Source organism: Hemiscyllium ocellatum, chromosome 36, assembly GCF_020745735.1.
Source record: "Hemiscyllium ocellatum isolate sHemOce1 chromosome 36, sHemOce1.pat.X.cur, whole genome shotgun sequence".
Taxonomy (NCBI): Eukaryota; Metazoa; Chordata; class Chondrichthyes; order Orectolobiformes; family Hemiscylliidae; genus Hemiscyllium; species Hemiscyllium ocellatum.
This window is the reverse complement of record NC_083436.1, coordinates 36,668,179-36,685,489: the sequence shown is the minus strand read 5'-3', so window position 1 is coordinate 36,685,489 and position 17,311 is coordinate 36,668,179. Positions and strand designations below refer to the sequence as shown.

General features: G+C 42.4%; 1 protein-coding gene across 2 annotated transcripts in view; it reads right to left on the bottom strand.

Moving 5' to 3' along the window:
- LOC132833441 (probable E3 ubiquitin-protein ligase HERC3) overlaps positions 1 to 17,311 on the bottom strand; it is a 101,298-nt gene that overhangs the window by 21,852 nt on the left and 62,135 nt on the right. For both annotated transcript variants that reach the window (XM_060851729.1, XM_060851730.1), the window contains exons 11-18: positions 11,418 to 11,477; positions 8,662 to 8,773; positions 6,410 to 6,599; positions 4,978 to 5,141; positions 3,794 to 3,907; positions 3,653 to 3,676; positions 2,106 to 2,195; positions 507 to 677 (exon numbers count right to left, since the gene is read on the bottom strand). In XM_060851729.1, coding sequence (XP_060707712.1) covers positions 507 to 677; positions 2,106 to 2,195; positions 3,653 to 3,676; positions 3,794 to 3,907; positions 4,978 to 5,141; positions 6,410 to 6,599; positions 8,662 to 8,773; positions 11,418 to 11,477 — 925 coding nt within the window. The remainder of the gene's footprint in view (positions 1 to 506; positions 678 to 2,105; positions 2,196 to 3,652; positions 3,677 to 3,793; positions 3,908 to 4,977; positions 5,142 to 6,409; positions 6,600 to 8,661; positions 8,774 to 11,417; positions 11,478 to 17,311) is intronic.

The window sequence follows — 17,311 nt, the reverse complement described above, 5'->3', positions numbered from 1 at the left end:
ACACAGGAATTCCCTCCCCCACTACTTGAATAAGACAACTTTGTGTGCTATATCTACAGGTTCCAGTAACTTTACTTTACAACTGCAACATCACTTTCCACAGTTTTCTTGGTATGAAGCAGTATTTTCTTCCCATTTTTTAGACCACAATCCTAAATAAAGTAGTCTTTAAATTCAGGAATTTGGTGTTTTTTTGTTATTTATCAATACAAAGATGAACTGTACTGAGTGAAGGGAGTCAGATCCTAATTGCTCTTTTGCATGTCCACCTTGCTATAACATGAATTGGTGAGATATTGTAACTAAGCCAATCTCAGTCCAGGTCATAAGGGATTGTGACCTGGACTAAGTTGAAGCTACAATGTTCTGTCATTAGGGGCCATTGATCAAGTTCAGCATCTGGACTTGAAGGGGGTCATACTGCCTGTACCCAGATTATTCAATTATAATTTAATATTCAACAAGCCGAGTCGGGCTGCCAGATTTAAGAGTCGTGGTCCTCTTACCTTCAAGGGTTTTTTCAAGTCAACATCTGAATGAATGCTGAGCTCCCTCAAGGCATCACTGACCAGATTACTCCGCTGAACGTGCAAAACCAGGAAGGGGCTGCTGGTCAGGAAAGGGCCCAGGGTGAGAAGCATAAAGATGTTCTCCAGGCTGGTCCTGTTCACCGCTATCTGTTTAACAGGATCACAGAGCAGCATCACCATTTGAAAGAATCTCTTTTCATTAAAATCTTAACACTCCTGTAAATCCCACAACTGTATATTACCCTGTTAAAAATCAGACAACACCAGGTTATAGTCCAACAGGCTTATTTGGAAGCACCAGCATTCGGAGCGTCGCTCCTTCATCAAGTGGTTGTGGAGGACACAACTGTAAAGCACAGAATATATAGCAAAAATTTACAGTGTGATGTAACTGAAATTATACATTGAAAAAGACCTGGATTGTTTGTGGAGTCTTTCATCTGTTTGAATAACATGATAGTTTCACTACTTTCATGTCTAAATCACAAAACTTATTTTTAAAAAGTCACATCCGCAGATTGTCCAGCGAACATATTGTCCAGCTAACACCAATTGTTACAGTTAACCTGAGAATGCAACTTTTAAAAAAAAAGTTTTGTGATTTACATATGAAAGTAGTGAAACTATCGTGGTATTCCAACAGATGAAAGACTCCACAAACAATCCAGGTCTTTTTCAATGCATAATTTCAGTTACATCACACTGTAAACTTTTGCTATAAATTCTGTGTCTTACAATTGCGTCCTCCACAACCACCTGATGAAAGAACAGCGCTCCGAAAGCTAATGCTTCCAAATAAACCTGTTGGAGTATAACCTGGTGTTGTGTGTGATTTTTAACTTTGTACACCCCAGTCCAACACCGGCATCTTCAAATCATGTATATTACCCAGTTATGTATCACACACACTTCACTCTGTCGTCTGCAGCCAATTGGGAATTCCCTCTTTAACTGTGCTCCGCATTTCCCCACTCATACCCCAGCCCTGTTCAACCATCAACTCTGTGCTCACTCATCTACATTGACTCCAGTACTCAATACCAAAATTACTCATCTTCAAATCCTTCCCAGCCCTCTACATATCTCTGCAAACTCCCCCAGCCCAATAACCCTGAGTTTCTCCAAGAAGGCCCTCCTGTCCATTGGCAGCACCTTCCAAATCCATGACCACTCTGATCTACAAGGGCAGCAGAAACATCACCACCCGCACACCCCACCCCCCACTTCCATATCACTCGCCGGCCTGACTGGAAACTGAATGTTGTTCCTTCACTGTCATTGGGTTAAAGTCACGGAACTCCTTTCTTAAAAATAATGTGGGTGGACCTACGTCACTAGACGTAGCAGTTCATGGAGGTGTCTCACCACCAATCTCTCAAAAGCATCTAGGCATTGGCAATATATGCCAGTCCAGTCAGTGATGCCCACATCCTGTTATGCCAGCATCCCAAGGATGAAATCACCATTTCTATCACACGGCTATTGGCAGACACTGATCACAGATTGTGGCAAACGTGTACTGCAATTTTCTATGAGACACAGTTACACTTTACCACTAGTCCCAATATAACATACCTGCATCTGTAACGCAGCTTCTGTCTGTAACATCTTTGTCTTTGCTTGAGCATTCAAGACAAAAGGGTAGGAGCAGAAAGCAATGGGGACCTGGAAAGAATCAGGAAGCAAATCTTTAGGCAAAGCAGAAAAATGCACAAAGTAAAAGAAGGAGAAAATCTTGCTCAACCAAGAGCTGGCACAGTGCCTCGGGGGTGATATTGTGGCTCAGTGGTTAGCACTGCTGCCTCACTGCAGCAGGGACCTGGGTTCAATTCCATCCTCAGGCGACTGTCTCTGTAGAGTTTGCACATTCTCCCAGTGTCTATGTGGGTTTCCTCCCACAGTCCAACGATGTGCAGGTTAGGTAGGCTAGCCATGGAAAATGCAGGGTTGCATGGATAAGTTAAGGAAGTGGGTGCGGGTGGGACATTCTTCGGTGTGGACTCGATGGTCCGAATGGCCTGCTTCTACACTGTAGGGATTCCATGATTTTATGAACCAGAGTCCTGGAGGAGCAGTCTACTAACACAACTGGGGAATGTTTAAACAGGGGAATGGGAACTAGAATAGACTGAAAGTGATTTACAAAAGGGGCAAATATATGTGAGGAAAAGGTTTTGTCACTCAGTGAGTAGTTAGGGTATGGGATGCAGTGCCTGGAGGTGTGGAGGAGGCAGGTTCAACTTAAGCATTCCGGGAGAATTGGATGATTATTTGGAGAGAAATAACATGCAAGGTTATGGAGAATAAGCAGAGATTGGCATAGTTAATGATGCTCAATGAAAGGGTCAGTGCAGATACAATGGGCTGAATGACCTCCTCCTGTATCGTCACACCTCTGCAATTTCGAACGGAACATCCGAATGGAACATCCAAAAGGAACCAAGGTGCACAAATGACTGGTAGAAAGAGATACACTAGGAAAGAGGCGGCCATTAGGTGGGTTCAAGTAAGATGGGATGCAAAACTGTCTAAATTAGATTAGACACACTTACATAGACACAGATTGGTAAATAAGACTGAAGTGGTGCTGGCACAGATAGCCATTGGAATATGATATAGTGACAGTATGGGGCAGGACTGAAAAAAAAGGTTAAAAAAACAGATTAAATATTCTTGAATACAAGGCGCTTTGGAAAGGGAAGAAAAGAGATGGAGTGGCAAAATTGTTTAAAGGAGACTAGTATAATGTTGAACAGGAGGCTCTTCAGGGGCTCAGTGCCAAAGTGCCACCTTAATCAGATGGGACGTCAAACTGAGTCCCGAGCTGCCCTCTCAGGAAAATAAGCTCAGAACACCACCCACAGCAGACCAACATTTATTCCTCAACCAGATATGTTCAGTGATTTCATCAGTCATCTCATGAGCTGAGTTTGGGATCTTGCTGTGTACCATGAGGCCTCAGCAACAGTCAAGTGCAACTCAATGACTGCAAAGCATGCTGGTGCACTCTGGGGATGAGACAAGGTGCTACGCAAGTGCCTACAAAAAAAGGGACAAGTTCCTCTTTTCACAGGTATCCCAGTCATCCTGTTAAAAATGAAAATGGCATTTGGTTTACTTACTTCTGCGATAGCTGGTTGAATTTTCTGCAAAGCAAAACAGAAAGTTTAGCTACAGAACAAAAGTGACGAGATGAGTAAAGACTCAATGAACAGTCTGTCTCAAACCTGCAACATTCGAAGTACGATAAGCAATGGACTTACTACTCCAGCATGTTGAGATGCCCAGTACAGAAAATCTGTTTCAATATTGACTAAGTTATTCAGTTCGTGGATGTAGAATGCCTCGTAGTCAATATGGTTCACAGTCAAATTAACCTGTGTAGAAACAAAGAAGGAAAAACAAAAACTTGGTTTAGCTGTAAGGTATTGACTAAACAAAGATTTATGCGGTATGTGGTGTTTTAGTCACAAATAAAGCTTACAAAGAAATGGAACCAATTTAACCCTTCTCTTCAGGTGGAAATAAGACAACCAAGCAGATAACATGCCCATGGATCTACCTACTTATCCTGGAACTAAGCTTTTTAACAAATGCATTTCAGATTCAAATGGTGCAATGGAGATCTGACTGCATTTCTAACCCAATCACCAGCAATTTTTGCCCATCTCTCATTGCCCTTGAGAAGGCAGCAGAGAAGCACCTTTTTGAACCGTGGCAGACCACATGCCATGATGGAGGGAATTCCTGTTTAACACAAAAAAAAAGAAGAAACGGTGATCGAGCTCCAAGTCAGGATGATGAGTGACTTAGAGAGGATCTCAAGTGTGGTGGTGGTCCCATGCGTCTGCTATCTTTGTCCTTCCAAGTGGTAGAGGTCATGGGTTTCCAGAGGGTGTTGAAGGAGTTTAGGTGAGTCACTACAGCGCAACATCTAAATGGGACGTATTATAATTACTGTGCATCAGTTATGGAGAGAGAGAGTGAATGTTTAAGGCCGTGCATATAGGTATATGCCCTCTCTGGACCATAGTGGGTTAAAAAGGTCACCTTCTGAAGGACAATTAGAGGTGGACAATAAATGCTGGCTAATCCAGCCCACATCTTAGGAAAGAATAAATACACCATATACGTCAACATTGTGTAAATTGGGCTGTTACGTTCTTGTCCTGATACATGCAAGCCAAAAGGTTCTTTAGCAATGTTTAAGTTCGCTACCAAGCAACTAAAGAATAAATAAAAAATGTCTGCAAAGCGAGCAGATTACCAAAGTTTAGGTTGGTTTACAGGCAAGTGATAGGAGAACTGCTCACCCTAGATCTGTAATGAACATGACTGCAACTTTCAAAAACACTTTAAGGTCTTTAAAGCTTGTCACCAGTCCCAGGAATGGGACCACTTCCCAGGGCAAAAGGTAAATTTCCAATCTTTGATTTCAGTTAAGTACCTTGTGCAGCTTTTCCAAAACCCGGAGAGCGTCAATGATGTAATGGCTAAACACAGGAGCCAGCAGTGAGGTCTTCATTCGGGTTAGAAGGTAGACCACTGCATCTTTATAGAGCTCCACCAACTGGCAGAAATAGCCAGCATCTACCCAGCACCACCAGTTGTCTGCAAGGAGAAAAGACCATCGGTTTAAACAATCACTGGAAATAACAGGAGGTCATTATCCTCTTCGTCGGATCCGAGAGTGTCTACATTTTATCCGCCACAGATCCCGCTCCATTTTCATTCTGCTCTGTCGATGTACCTCAGCCATTGAGACAGGTCCCCATCGGAGGTCCCCCAGCACCCTCCTCCTTCTCTACACAGTCACACTGAACAACATAAAGCCCCCTCCTATCTACATGAACTCTCCCATCTCATCATGATCCCGGGACCCGGTCTATCACTTTTAGCCTCTCCGCTCCCTCATTCTCATGGGAAGGTCATCTATTTACTGCTTCTGTGGATAATCCCCCTGTTGTCCCTCTCCCAGCTGTGTTCACATCTAAAAGGGGAGGCTGAACATCCTACTCCTGAAACTATGTTCCAAAGAGCCTGGAGCCTCCCGTTCAAACTCCCGCCTGCCTAACAAAACCTTCAGCAGGTCTGGCAGCATCTGTGGAGAGAGAAACAGGCTTAACATTTTAAATCCAGTATGATACTTCAGAAACAGGCCATATCAGTTTTGAATTCAAATGTCTGTGCAGCAGCACTAGCATCTTATGCTGCAAGGTGGTGGTGATGGCCTAGTGGTATTATTGCTGGGCTGTTAATCCAGAGACCGAAAGAATGTTCTAGGGAGCCAGGTTCGAATCCCACCATGGCAGATGGGGGAATTTGATTCAATAAATATGTGGAATTAAGAGCCGGGTGACAACCATGAATCCATTGTCGAATTGTCAGGTTAAAAAAAAAACACCATGTGGTTCACTAATGTCCTTTAGGGAAGAAAACTGCCATCCTCACCTGGTCTGGCCTCCATGTGACTCCAGACCCACAGCAATGCGGTTGATTCTTTACAAATAGAGATGGGCAATAAATGCCAGTGATGCCCTCAGCCCGTTAATGAATAAGAAAAAATGTGGGGCAAGTCTTTAGCATAAACAAACAGTCTTTTTAATCAATACACGAGTTGAGCAATTCCCCCAAGAGCTCAAACAGAGCAATCATTCAGCTGTGTAATGGCAGGTAGGAGCAATCTTCACACATTTTCCCCAACCTGGTCCTTAAACACGGGCGGAAAGATTGTACAGAAAGATAATTCAGGTCACAACAGTAAACCAACGGGGATACACACAGCCATAACCAACGCGCAGAAATGCTTGGGGAAACCAATACCAATTTAGATTTGCCATTGCTTTACTTCATCAGCTCTGCACGCGCTCAGTACCTACCCAACACTTTGCTCGGGTTGGCATCCAAGTGGAGAATGGCCGCAGCGAATGGCAGGGCAAAGGTCAAATAATTCTTAGACTCTCGGAAGAGGGGAAGCACCGGTAAAATCAGAAAGGCTCTCATGGCCTCGACATCAGGCGGAGAAGTCGGTAACTGGGAAATCAAATGATTCTCTAAAGTCACAGTAACCTGAAAGAGAAAAATTCAACACGGTCATATCAAGATTATCTTCCTTCGCTGAAGCTTAGTGGGTAGCACCCGGAGTACAAGTCCACTCCTATAATCCGGGCAGACCACTCCATCACAGTGCTGAGGTGGAGGAGGTAGCTTTTAGATGTTAGACCAAGGGCCACCTGTCCTCTCAGGTGACCATGATAGATCTATTTTGAAGGCGAGAAAGGGAGTTCTTGCAATATTTGCCATACTACATCAAATAAGACCACTAATTCCCACTAATGTGTGCACAAACTGGTCACCTTGTTTCCAGCATGACAGGGGTGACTTCAAAACTGATGGTAAAGAGCTTTGGGACACCCTTGATGTTGCGAAAGGTGGGACATAAACTGAATTACTTCCCGTTCATACATTAAAAGCATTTGCAATTATTTCAGTAACTGCATGTGCCTGTTTATGTCCACAGAGCAACAGTGGCTTCAGATACTAAACTACTTCATGTTTTAAAACTATTGTACTGCTGATGTTTGTAACAAAATATGAGGGTTGCTCCATGCAACTCCCAAAACAAAAGACTTTACACAAAGACACTAATCCTACAAGGGAATTACCTATAATTATTCAACAGCCCTGATACAAAAAGCCAGGCCACCTTTTGATCACCCAACATCAACTACAGCAGAAGCATTCAGATAATAAGAATGCTTCATGGTAACAATGGTCAATACCAAACCATCAATGGTGCCCATACAATAATGCAAGAGGCATCTGCAGTCAGCCTTCCTTATTGCTTCATTGATAATGGATTGTCCATCCATGGCTGCAGCCAATAGTTGATTATTCATTTGCACCTCAATTCATTTCCGTTCCATTTCCTTGCTTTCTGCAGGCAGGGAGTGAGGGCATTTCTCAGAGACAAGCAGGGTTACCTTGGTTACCGAAAAGCAAATGGCATTTTTAACCAGGACAACATTTAACAGAACCTACAGATTTTCCTAGCTTCCTGTTTCTGTTTTTATACCTCATCTCTATTTGCGAACAACCCACCCTAGGGACTGTAACTATTCAATGTATGACTTTGTTCATCTGCAGATGAAAAGTGTGGCGTTGGAAAAGCATAGCAGGTCAGGCAGCATCCGAGGTGCAGGAGAGTCGACGCTCTATACTCACTGCACTGGCGTCGGATGACTCCAGGAATTCCAGAAGCCCAGTGCAGATAGAGGCCACAGAGTCTGCACTGACACTCCAAACAACATTGCATCTACTCCCACTTCTTATCCTGGTAACCCTGCATTTTCCGTGGCTAATCCACCCAACCTACACACCCATGAATCCTTTAGGGCAATTTAGACATGGCTAATCCACCCAATGTGCACATCTTTGGACTGTGGGAGGAAACTGGATTACCCAGAGGAAGCCCACACATACCGTCACCCCAAGGCTGGAATCGAACCCAAGTCCCTGGCACTATGAGGCAGCAGTGCTAACCACTGAGCTGCCCCAGAAGGGGATTGTGGATAGAGTGAGGAAAGGGAATGGGGAATAAGGAAGAGGAATGTTGGAGTGACTGGGGAAAGAGGAAAGGGGCAAGGCAGGAGGGGGTTGCAGAGGGGCAGGGGAGGGGGTGAGAAAAACAAATTATTGGGAAAAACAAACTGTAGAGAGGTGAAGCATGTAGGTAACGCAGTGTAAACAAAACCTGTTCTATGGATAGAAACTAATGTCATCTCTGCATAGTTCTAATGAAGAAAATATTCAGCGGTGATCAGGATATCACTTTTATTCAGTTCTCACATAATGCTCCAACCCACTTTCAGTGTACCCAGCCAGTGGTGCATTGTCTTATAGACTGTCCACAGTCTAAATCCCTGCATGAAATGCAGCTCATTTCATGATAACTTTGTATCCTGGGGTCTTATGCATGAAGACCAAATCAATGACACCTTCAAGTAAATCTCTGGAGAAAGCCAAAGTGATTAGCATCATGGAGAATCCAGATCTCGAAAGTTCTCACTCACTCAAAGAACAAGGAACTCAAAACAACCAGGTTTCACATTCTATAATGTTAAAGGTTTACCTGATGTAGTAATTTGGCATACGGAGAATTCACCATCTTCTCAAAAAACAACATGGCAGCCTTCAAGTCAATTCCAGGATTTCGAGCACTAGTTTTAAAGTGCTCATCATTACTGCAAGGGATCAAAATATGTACTAGTTATGGAAAACCTGTCCATATTCTCCCATCTCTTACCTTATCTTTTATATTAAAACATCAAAGTAATTTGTTGTCAGAATCCAGTGCTTTTCATTTTGATAATCCATATAATTACAAAAACAAATACCTTGCGAACAAATCTTTTTTATGCATTAGTATGATTGTGGGCATAGATGGAGGTACTGAGATTTCTCCTACTATGGCCAGTTATAACACAAAATTCAGGATAACACCTTAGAATATCACATTCTGGATCCAAGCAGAGAGCAGGTCATGCTATGTCTGGGATAGCAGAACAAGATAATTGGTGATATTATAACGACATATGGAAGGGGAATAAAGCAGAACTTGCTAAGTGAATGGGCAAATCAGGTTCTGATGAAAGGTCACTAGACTTGAAATATTAACTCTGTTTTCTCTCCACAGATGCCACCAGACCTGTTAAGTTTTTCCAGGAATTTCTGTTTTGTTTGTTTTAGATCTCCAGAATCCACAGTACTTTGCTTTAAGACAAATTAGGTTTAGAGAAAGGTCAGTAGAGATGGAGTGGCAGACACTCAAGGATATATTCAGAATAGACAAACCAGGTACGCTCTCAGAAAGAACATTTTCAACATGGAAAATTCACTCTCCATGGTTAAATTAAAAATAGTACTTAGCTCTGCAAAGATATGTGGCAGGTCAGAAGACTGGGCAGAAAATAAAAACAAAGAATGATTTAAAAATTAATAAGGAGAGAGAAACCTAATTGGTACATGACCATGTACAGCTGTATCTCTCAATGCATCAGAAAAGCAAGTAAAAGGTTCTGAGATACATTGAGGCAAACTCTGCTCAAAGCCTTCAGCGAGAGGGAAAACAAGACAAATTAACTTGGCAACTTTAAGGTAATGGGTCAAACAAAAGCCAGGGAAGAATGGAGGAGAGGAGAGAAATTCTGATTAGCTGGAATTCAAGGGGAACAGATGTAGATTCAACAGTAACATACCCCAAATTGCTTCCCCAATCCCTCCACTCAAATTATTAACTTATTCCCAACCGAACACTAGGATTAAAGCTGGCTCCACCAGCCTCCTGCAGAATCCAAAATGGAGCTGCACAAACAAGGGGATCCTGGTGTCAGGATTGCCCTGGAATCTCCAGGAGCTGAGGGTTAACCTCTCTGATGCTGCTGACAATGACCAAGGGAAAAGTCATAAGCTCAGAGTCTTCATCACATGCCAGTCATCAAACACGTACCTAGTCTAATCCAATTTTCCATCACTTGGCCTGTAACTTTGTATATGTTATGGAATTTTTATAAGATCATCTAAATGCTTCTTAAATAGCTTGAGGGTTCCTATCTCTGATATCCTTATAGGCACTGGTTCCAGATACCCACCATTCTCTGGATGGGTAATGAAACCTTTACTGAAATTCCCTGTGGAACAACTCGAAGGAGGCTGCTATCCCATCACCAAGTCACCCTTTATTTACAAATGCATAGTACATGACACTGATCCAGCTAGCTCATTATTATTATTATTATTATTATTATTATTATTAGCTTCCATGGTACATGAGGTGTCCCGTTCAGCAGCAAGACAGCACAGTTGGCGAAAGACTCATCCAATCAGCTTCTGAGTTGACATTATGGGTGAACAAAAAAAAACAGGGCATAAATTCTGACACTTCTTTTAATCTGTCAGCCAGGGCTCCCTGATTGGACAAGGTTAACAGCCCAACCAGGACAGTCATATTCTAGAAGGTCCCCCTGGCTGACCTCATTTCAATCACTAAGCCCTATTAACCTCCCCCTCCTTACCTTTTAACGCTATCCCCTAATCACTAACTCCTCTACTAAAGAGGAAAAGGTTCTCCCTATTTATGCCATCATAACCTTGTACACCTCAACTAGATCTCTCCTTAGCCTTTTCCACTCTGAGGAAAATAACTCCAGCCTATCTCAGCCCTCTTTGTTGAGGAATTACTCCAGCCCTGGCAACATCCCAGTGATTTTCTGCACCCTCTCTACTGCAATCACATCTATCCTATAGTGTGACACCCTGAACGGCTTACAGTACTCCAGCTGTGGCCTAACTAATGTCATTAGAAATCTTTACAAAATAAAAACAACTAGCTTTCTTCCCTCATACCTTCTCTTTGAACAGGTTTGTAAAATTCTTGAGACATTGAGAACAATGAGAGCGTAGAAAGCTGTTTGAGCGAAAGTAAGAATTATCCAATCAAATCAGTGATCAGGAGATTGACAGGTAACAAATGGTCAGAGGGCAGAGTGGCTGGTGAGGGGAGGTCATGGGATAAAACCTCCAAGAATATCTCTGATCAGAGGACAACGCCATTGGCTCATCCCTAATTATCCAGGAGGGCCACTTAAGAGTCAACCACATTGCTGTGGGTCTGGAGTCCCATGCAGGCCAGACCAGATTAAGATGGCAGTTTCCTGTTCCTGACCAAACCAAATAAATCCCAAAAAGCAAAGAGCCATTGCACGGCCCTAACTTTACCATACTGCAACCATGTAATTTCTCTAACCTTTTTGGATAACCAGGCTGCATTCCCTTGACACACACAAAGAGAGAACTGTGGTCACATTCAAAATCAATTACTGTACTTACCGATGATCAAGGAAACTGCCGTTCAAACTCGCAGGTGATGAAAATATTGCATTTAATTCGCTGAGAAAAAAGAAAGTAGAAGTGACAGGTTAGTGGATTAAGCATCATCATTAATGCTGCTTTCACGTGTGATCCAGCCACAAGATCACAGACTTTTGGTGGCAATATTTCACATCTGATTGAATCAAGGATTGCCTTGGATTGGAGTAAAAGGGAGTCATTTTCAACCATCGCCAGGCCCAATATCTCCTCAATTCATTCCAAGAGCCCAAGTCTTGCCAGTCTTGTGGTTTGCTGGCCAGCTTTACAAATGGGAACCAAGTTCTTCCCTTTCAAAATTGGGAAGATGGCTGCTAGCATCCTCGCAAAAGCACAGGGAGGACATCTACTGCATAGCCTGTGTCCATTCATAACTGGTAGTGGACTCCTATTCTGCTTAAAGCTCTCAAAGGCAGCAAATACAAAACCATAAGTAAACACATTTGTATGAAATGGGGCCATCAAGCCTGCTCCACCATGCAACAAAGATCACGGCTAATCTTGCCAATTGAACTGTTAGGTGAAACTATTAGGAGGCACAATGAAAACAGTAGCGCCAAAGGTGGGAATAGGGGAGCAAACTGGAAGGAAAAGAATATGGGTACTGTAGGGGGTACTCCCAGGGATGGGAGCCTGAGTGGAGGTGATGAGTAAGATAGACTAAAGTAATAAAGTATACACAGACGATGTCCTTTTATTCTTGGCTGATCCAGAGAAGTCCATTCCCCGACTGATCCAAACAATTAATTCATCTGGTAGTTTTTCGGGTTTTTTAGATTAGACTTACAGTGTGGAAACAGGCCCTTCGGCCCAACAAGTCCACACCGACCCGCCGAAGCGCAACCCACCCATACCCCTACATTTACCCCTTACCTAACACTACGGGCAATTTAGCTTGGCCAATTCACCTGACCCGCACATCTTTGTGACTGTGGGAGGAAACCGGAGCACCCGGAGGAAACCCACGCAGACACGGGGAGAACGTGCAAACTCCACACAGTCAGTCGCCTGAGTCGGGAACTGAACCCGGGTCTACAGGCGCTGTGAGGCAGCAGTGCTAACCACTGTGCCACCGTGCCGCCCGAACCACATTGGATCAATTTCACAAAATTGGAAGCCATGCCAGTAGGGGGCTTAGTGGAGGTGCCTAAGTTGAAGGATAAAATGCAATTCCCATTTAGATGGTCACCAAAACATTTTCTGTGTTTGGGAATTTTTATTATCCCTTCCTTCCACCAGCTGTATAAGGCTAACTTTGTACAATCACGAGAGAGATAAAACAGGATTTGCAGCGGTGGGAGGGATTACCGTTATCACGGCTGGGCCGAATAGTCCTGATTAAGTTGAATGTCCTTCCCCGACTGGTACATCCCATGAGAATACTCACATTACTGTTGTCTAGACCAGTATTACGGAGGATTAATGGTTGGCTACAGTCCTTTATTTGGTGCCATAGGCACCTTCTAATTAAATTCACTATATTAAGCTTTCGCAGCTGAGGGAGGGGTGGATCTTCCAGATTTGAAGAAATACCAAATAAGTGCTCTGTTAGCATATGTTGGTGACTGGATACGGGGGAATTCAGAATCGATATGGCTTGATACTGAAGTCTCACAGTCAAAATGTCCTCTAATTAATTTATTACTTATGGACAAGATGAAATCCATGACCCAGCAACGTAATAGCCCAATTATCTTGAACATAGTGAAAGCTTGGAGGATAATGAGGCAAAGCGAGGGCAATTGGCCATTTACCCTGCTGGTAGGAGCCCAAGGATTTAAAACTGGGGCAATGGATTCCAGCATTAAGACATGGGAGAACAAAGGAATTATATGTTTGGGAGATTTATTTGAGGGAAGAGGTCTTCTTGTCATTTAGTCAGTTAAGTCAGAAATATGGATTGTCCAATAAGGACCTTTTCCGATACTTCCAGGTCAGGGACTATATACAGAGGAAGAGCACACTCCTGGCCCAATGTTATAAATCAGATGGGGAGAAAAGGGTACTCCAGTGTATGGGTACTCTTTCACTTCGTATTTTATATCATTTACAGAAAGGCCGTGCTCTGGTGGATATGGAAGGACTCTGTAAGACGTGGAACTGAGAGTTTGGAGAGAACATTTCACCGGAGATATGGGAAGATACCTGGGGGAATGCAAGGAAAATTTCAGTATGTAACAGAGCAATTGAAGATCTTACACAGAGCTCATATGGCACCAGAAAGGTTAGCTACGTTTAAGACAGGAGTGTCACCAGAATATCCCAAATGCAAAATTAATATAGGCACTCCCACACATTGGATGTTGCAATATAACCAATAACAAAGATATTAGAGTGCTCTAGTAAGGGAGTTAAAGGACATTCTAGGGATGGAAATTAACATGGATCCAGTAATTGTTCTTTTGGGGTTACCAAATTTGCCCTCTCTGGGGCAACACGGGAAGAGCCTGTGTAATATCCTTGCCCATTGCTCGAGGAAGAACATTCTACTGAATTGGATGTCAGAAAAACCATCAGGTCGTATGGAGTAGCATAGGCTGGTGATGGAGCGAGGAGGAGACTGGAAGGAAAAGAATATGGGTACTGTAGGGGGTACTCCCAGGGATGGGAGCCTCATTAGAGATGTGATGAGTAAGATAAATAATATCTCACTACTTTATTCTAAGTTATTTGAATGTAGTTTAAGCTAGTATTTATTTAATATGTTTGTGGTTTAGTTTTAGTTAAGTAGATATGTTTCTTTGGTAGAATAGTGGGTTGTTTATTAACAATGGTACTATGCTATGGCTTTGTTCTTTGTACCTTTTGTTTCTGTTTTGATGGGTTTTTAAAAAATATATAAATGTTTTGTAAAAGATTTTAAAAAGCTTTTCAATAAAAATATTTATATAAAAAAGAAAGATCACGGTTGATCAGCATTCCCTCCAAGATGTACAGCTATGCAGATGCACGGGAATTCCAGGGTTCAGCATGCCGGTTGCTATGATGACTTCTGGTTCTTGAAGTCACTGCACACACACCGGCTGGAGATACCTGTAGCCGGTAACAAAATTAGAGGCAACCTTGGGCTCAAAAATGCTTTCCAGCTATCTGCTATTCCATTTAAACCACTTGTTAGAGAAGAGTATATGTAACTCTGCCTTAAAAACATTTAATGACGCTACAACAAGTGCAGAGAATTCCACCAGCTCGCAACCCTCAAATTTTTTGTCTTGACTTTCATCTTAAATTCTCATATTCCTAAACAGTGTGTGGTAGTTCTAGTCTCTTTCACACAGGGAACCATCCCTTTCAGCATCTATCCGGTCAAGTCTTCTCAGAATCTAATCGTGTTTCAATCATATTCCCTTTCAGTCATCTGAACTCCAACAGCCTCAGACACAACCTTTCCTCATAAGATCATAGCCACATCCCAAGAATCATAAAACAGAAAGGCCTCTTACTGTGTCAGACAAGTGATAGCTTATGGGGTTTGCTTCATCCAGTGTGCATGCAATTTACAGGCCTGTCTTTTCATGCATTTTACAACATTCTAATGAAAAAGACTCAGTGACATGGGGAAAGATGTTTTGAGCAGTGAGTGTTTAGGATTTGGAACTCTCTGCCTGGCAATGCACTGTAGTAGAGGCAGATTTAATCATGCATTTTGAAAGCTACTGAATACTAAATAAAGAGAAAAAAAATTCAGGGTTATGAAGGTGGAGATGTGGGAATAAGCATGTTGTCCTTGAAGACAGCTATATGGGCTCAATGACTAATAGCTCTCCTCCTGTGTCATAACTATTTTATGATGTAATGGATTGAGTGAGGGAGAATTTTATCAGAATGTAAATGTCAGAGTTATGATGTTTGGTAAGCGAGTGGAGAATGTGGAATTGCTTTCTGTACTTACTGCACGAAACAATCCCTAAGTTGAAGGGTCTGTTTCCATGCTGTACATCTCTATGACTCTAGGACTCTATGACTGCATCCAGCACATCTCACAATAAGTTCCTCAAAGCTGTGTCCAGACCCAGAGAACAACTTGGAGGAACATCAGCTTGAAAAAGGTAGCTCAGAAATGCCCCTGAGAGTGATAGAGTAGATGGAGATGGAGGTGGGCCAAATTTATAAAGATAACATAAATTAAAGAAAGTACGTGTTGAGACTTCTTAAGTTGCCCCCAACACAGGAATTATTTAAAATGCTATAGGAACTGGACAGTTCCTCTATTGAGGACATCTAGGAGAAAGTATAATGTTTAATTAAAGCTAGACCGTTGAGAAATACAAGTAAAAAGGACAACTTTAGTGATAATCTTGAACTCTTTCTGGGGGGTCAAGTGAAATATTCAAAGACTGAGGTGGACATATTTTCTGAAGTAAATATCGGGAGGCAAGCTACAAGAATAGCTCGTAGCTAACTGCAACTCAGCTACTCAGAAAAGGTACAACAATCTTGGTCTAGTTATTTCAAGCAGCATAGAACAAATGATTACCTGCAGAATCTATAATAATTCAGCATTGCAGTAGGTGGTGTAGATATAGAAATATTAATAGTCAAATAAATAAGGTGTGGCACTTAGCTGGAAACAGACAAGGGGAAGAACTGGAATATGCATATTGGAATCAAAACATTTAACATTGAAATCATACTAGCCACTGTAAACACAATAGAAAGAAAGATAATCACCTTAACACACATTAAGGGATATAGTTATTGGAACACCTGCAGATGCTAGGGACCACTGTAATCTGTTGAAGGGAAATAGTGATAGACAGGAAACCGGTCTGGAATGGAAGGAAGAAGCATTCTGTTGATTTTGTAGAGTCAAAAGGATTATTTAACCCGGAGCCAAGACAATTGTCCTAGCTGGGTTTGGTGGGGTGCTGTGTGAAAGTCAAAAGGATGCCACCACAGTGGAATGCACGCCAACAGGAACTCCATTAACAGAACAAAAGGGATCCATTGCTCAAGTACACGCACTGGGATAGGAGTCTTTAGTTTTACGATATACAAACCAGAGTTGAGAGAGAGTAGTGTGAAATCCTGTAATTATTGTACATATCCTATAAAATTATGCTGCTCAAGAAACCTACTTAACCGTATTTTATCTTCAAGATGCATAAACGTAAAAGTCAAATTTCAACCAGCGAAACAGTCTCTCAGAATGCTAAGTCTTCTGTGTGTACTTGTCAAATGAACCTGCTGTCTTGTTTCAACTAGCTATTGTCTCCTTTACAGTATCATTCATGAATCGGTTTGTGTGACCAATAATATTCTATTCCAGTTTCACAGATCATAGTTGTATAGGGAATCTGATATGGAGTGATACAGGAGTGAATATCAGTTGGCTCTTCTCTCCCCAGGAGGTAGACAGCCTCAGGAATGAACTAGGAGAAAGTAGCAATGCAGATGATAGAGAGTCAGAGTTGAATAGTGTGACACTGGAAAAGCACTGCATGTATGCAGCATCCAAGCAGCAGGAGAGTCGATGCTTCAGGCATAAGTCCTTAATCAGGGACTGTTGGCTGGTGTGGTGAGCTCTTTACAGAGAGTGAGCCAAACTGGTTCCTAACTCAGGAAGTTGTCTTTACAGAGAACATTGGTCTATCTGATTTCCTGAACTTGTCTCAATCATCTGAGGTGATTGGAGAGTAATAATAAAAAAGATGATAGTTTCCCTTCTTAGATCTTTAGTTTTTATAACTTTCTGTAGATGATGATGTGGATGCATGGGGTGGTGTGGAGAAATGTTTTGCAAGGGTGGTCCCACCACGAGTGTGGAGTAGGCTTGAGCAACCAACTGTATGTCTGTATGTCTGGACCAAAGTATCAGGCCACTAACTTATTTAGGAGAAGCCAACTGGTTTCAT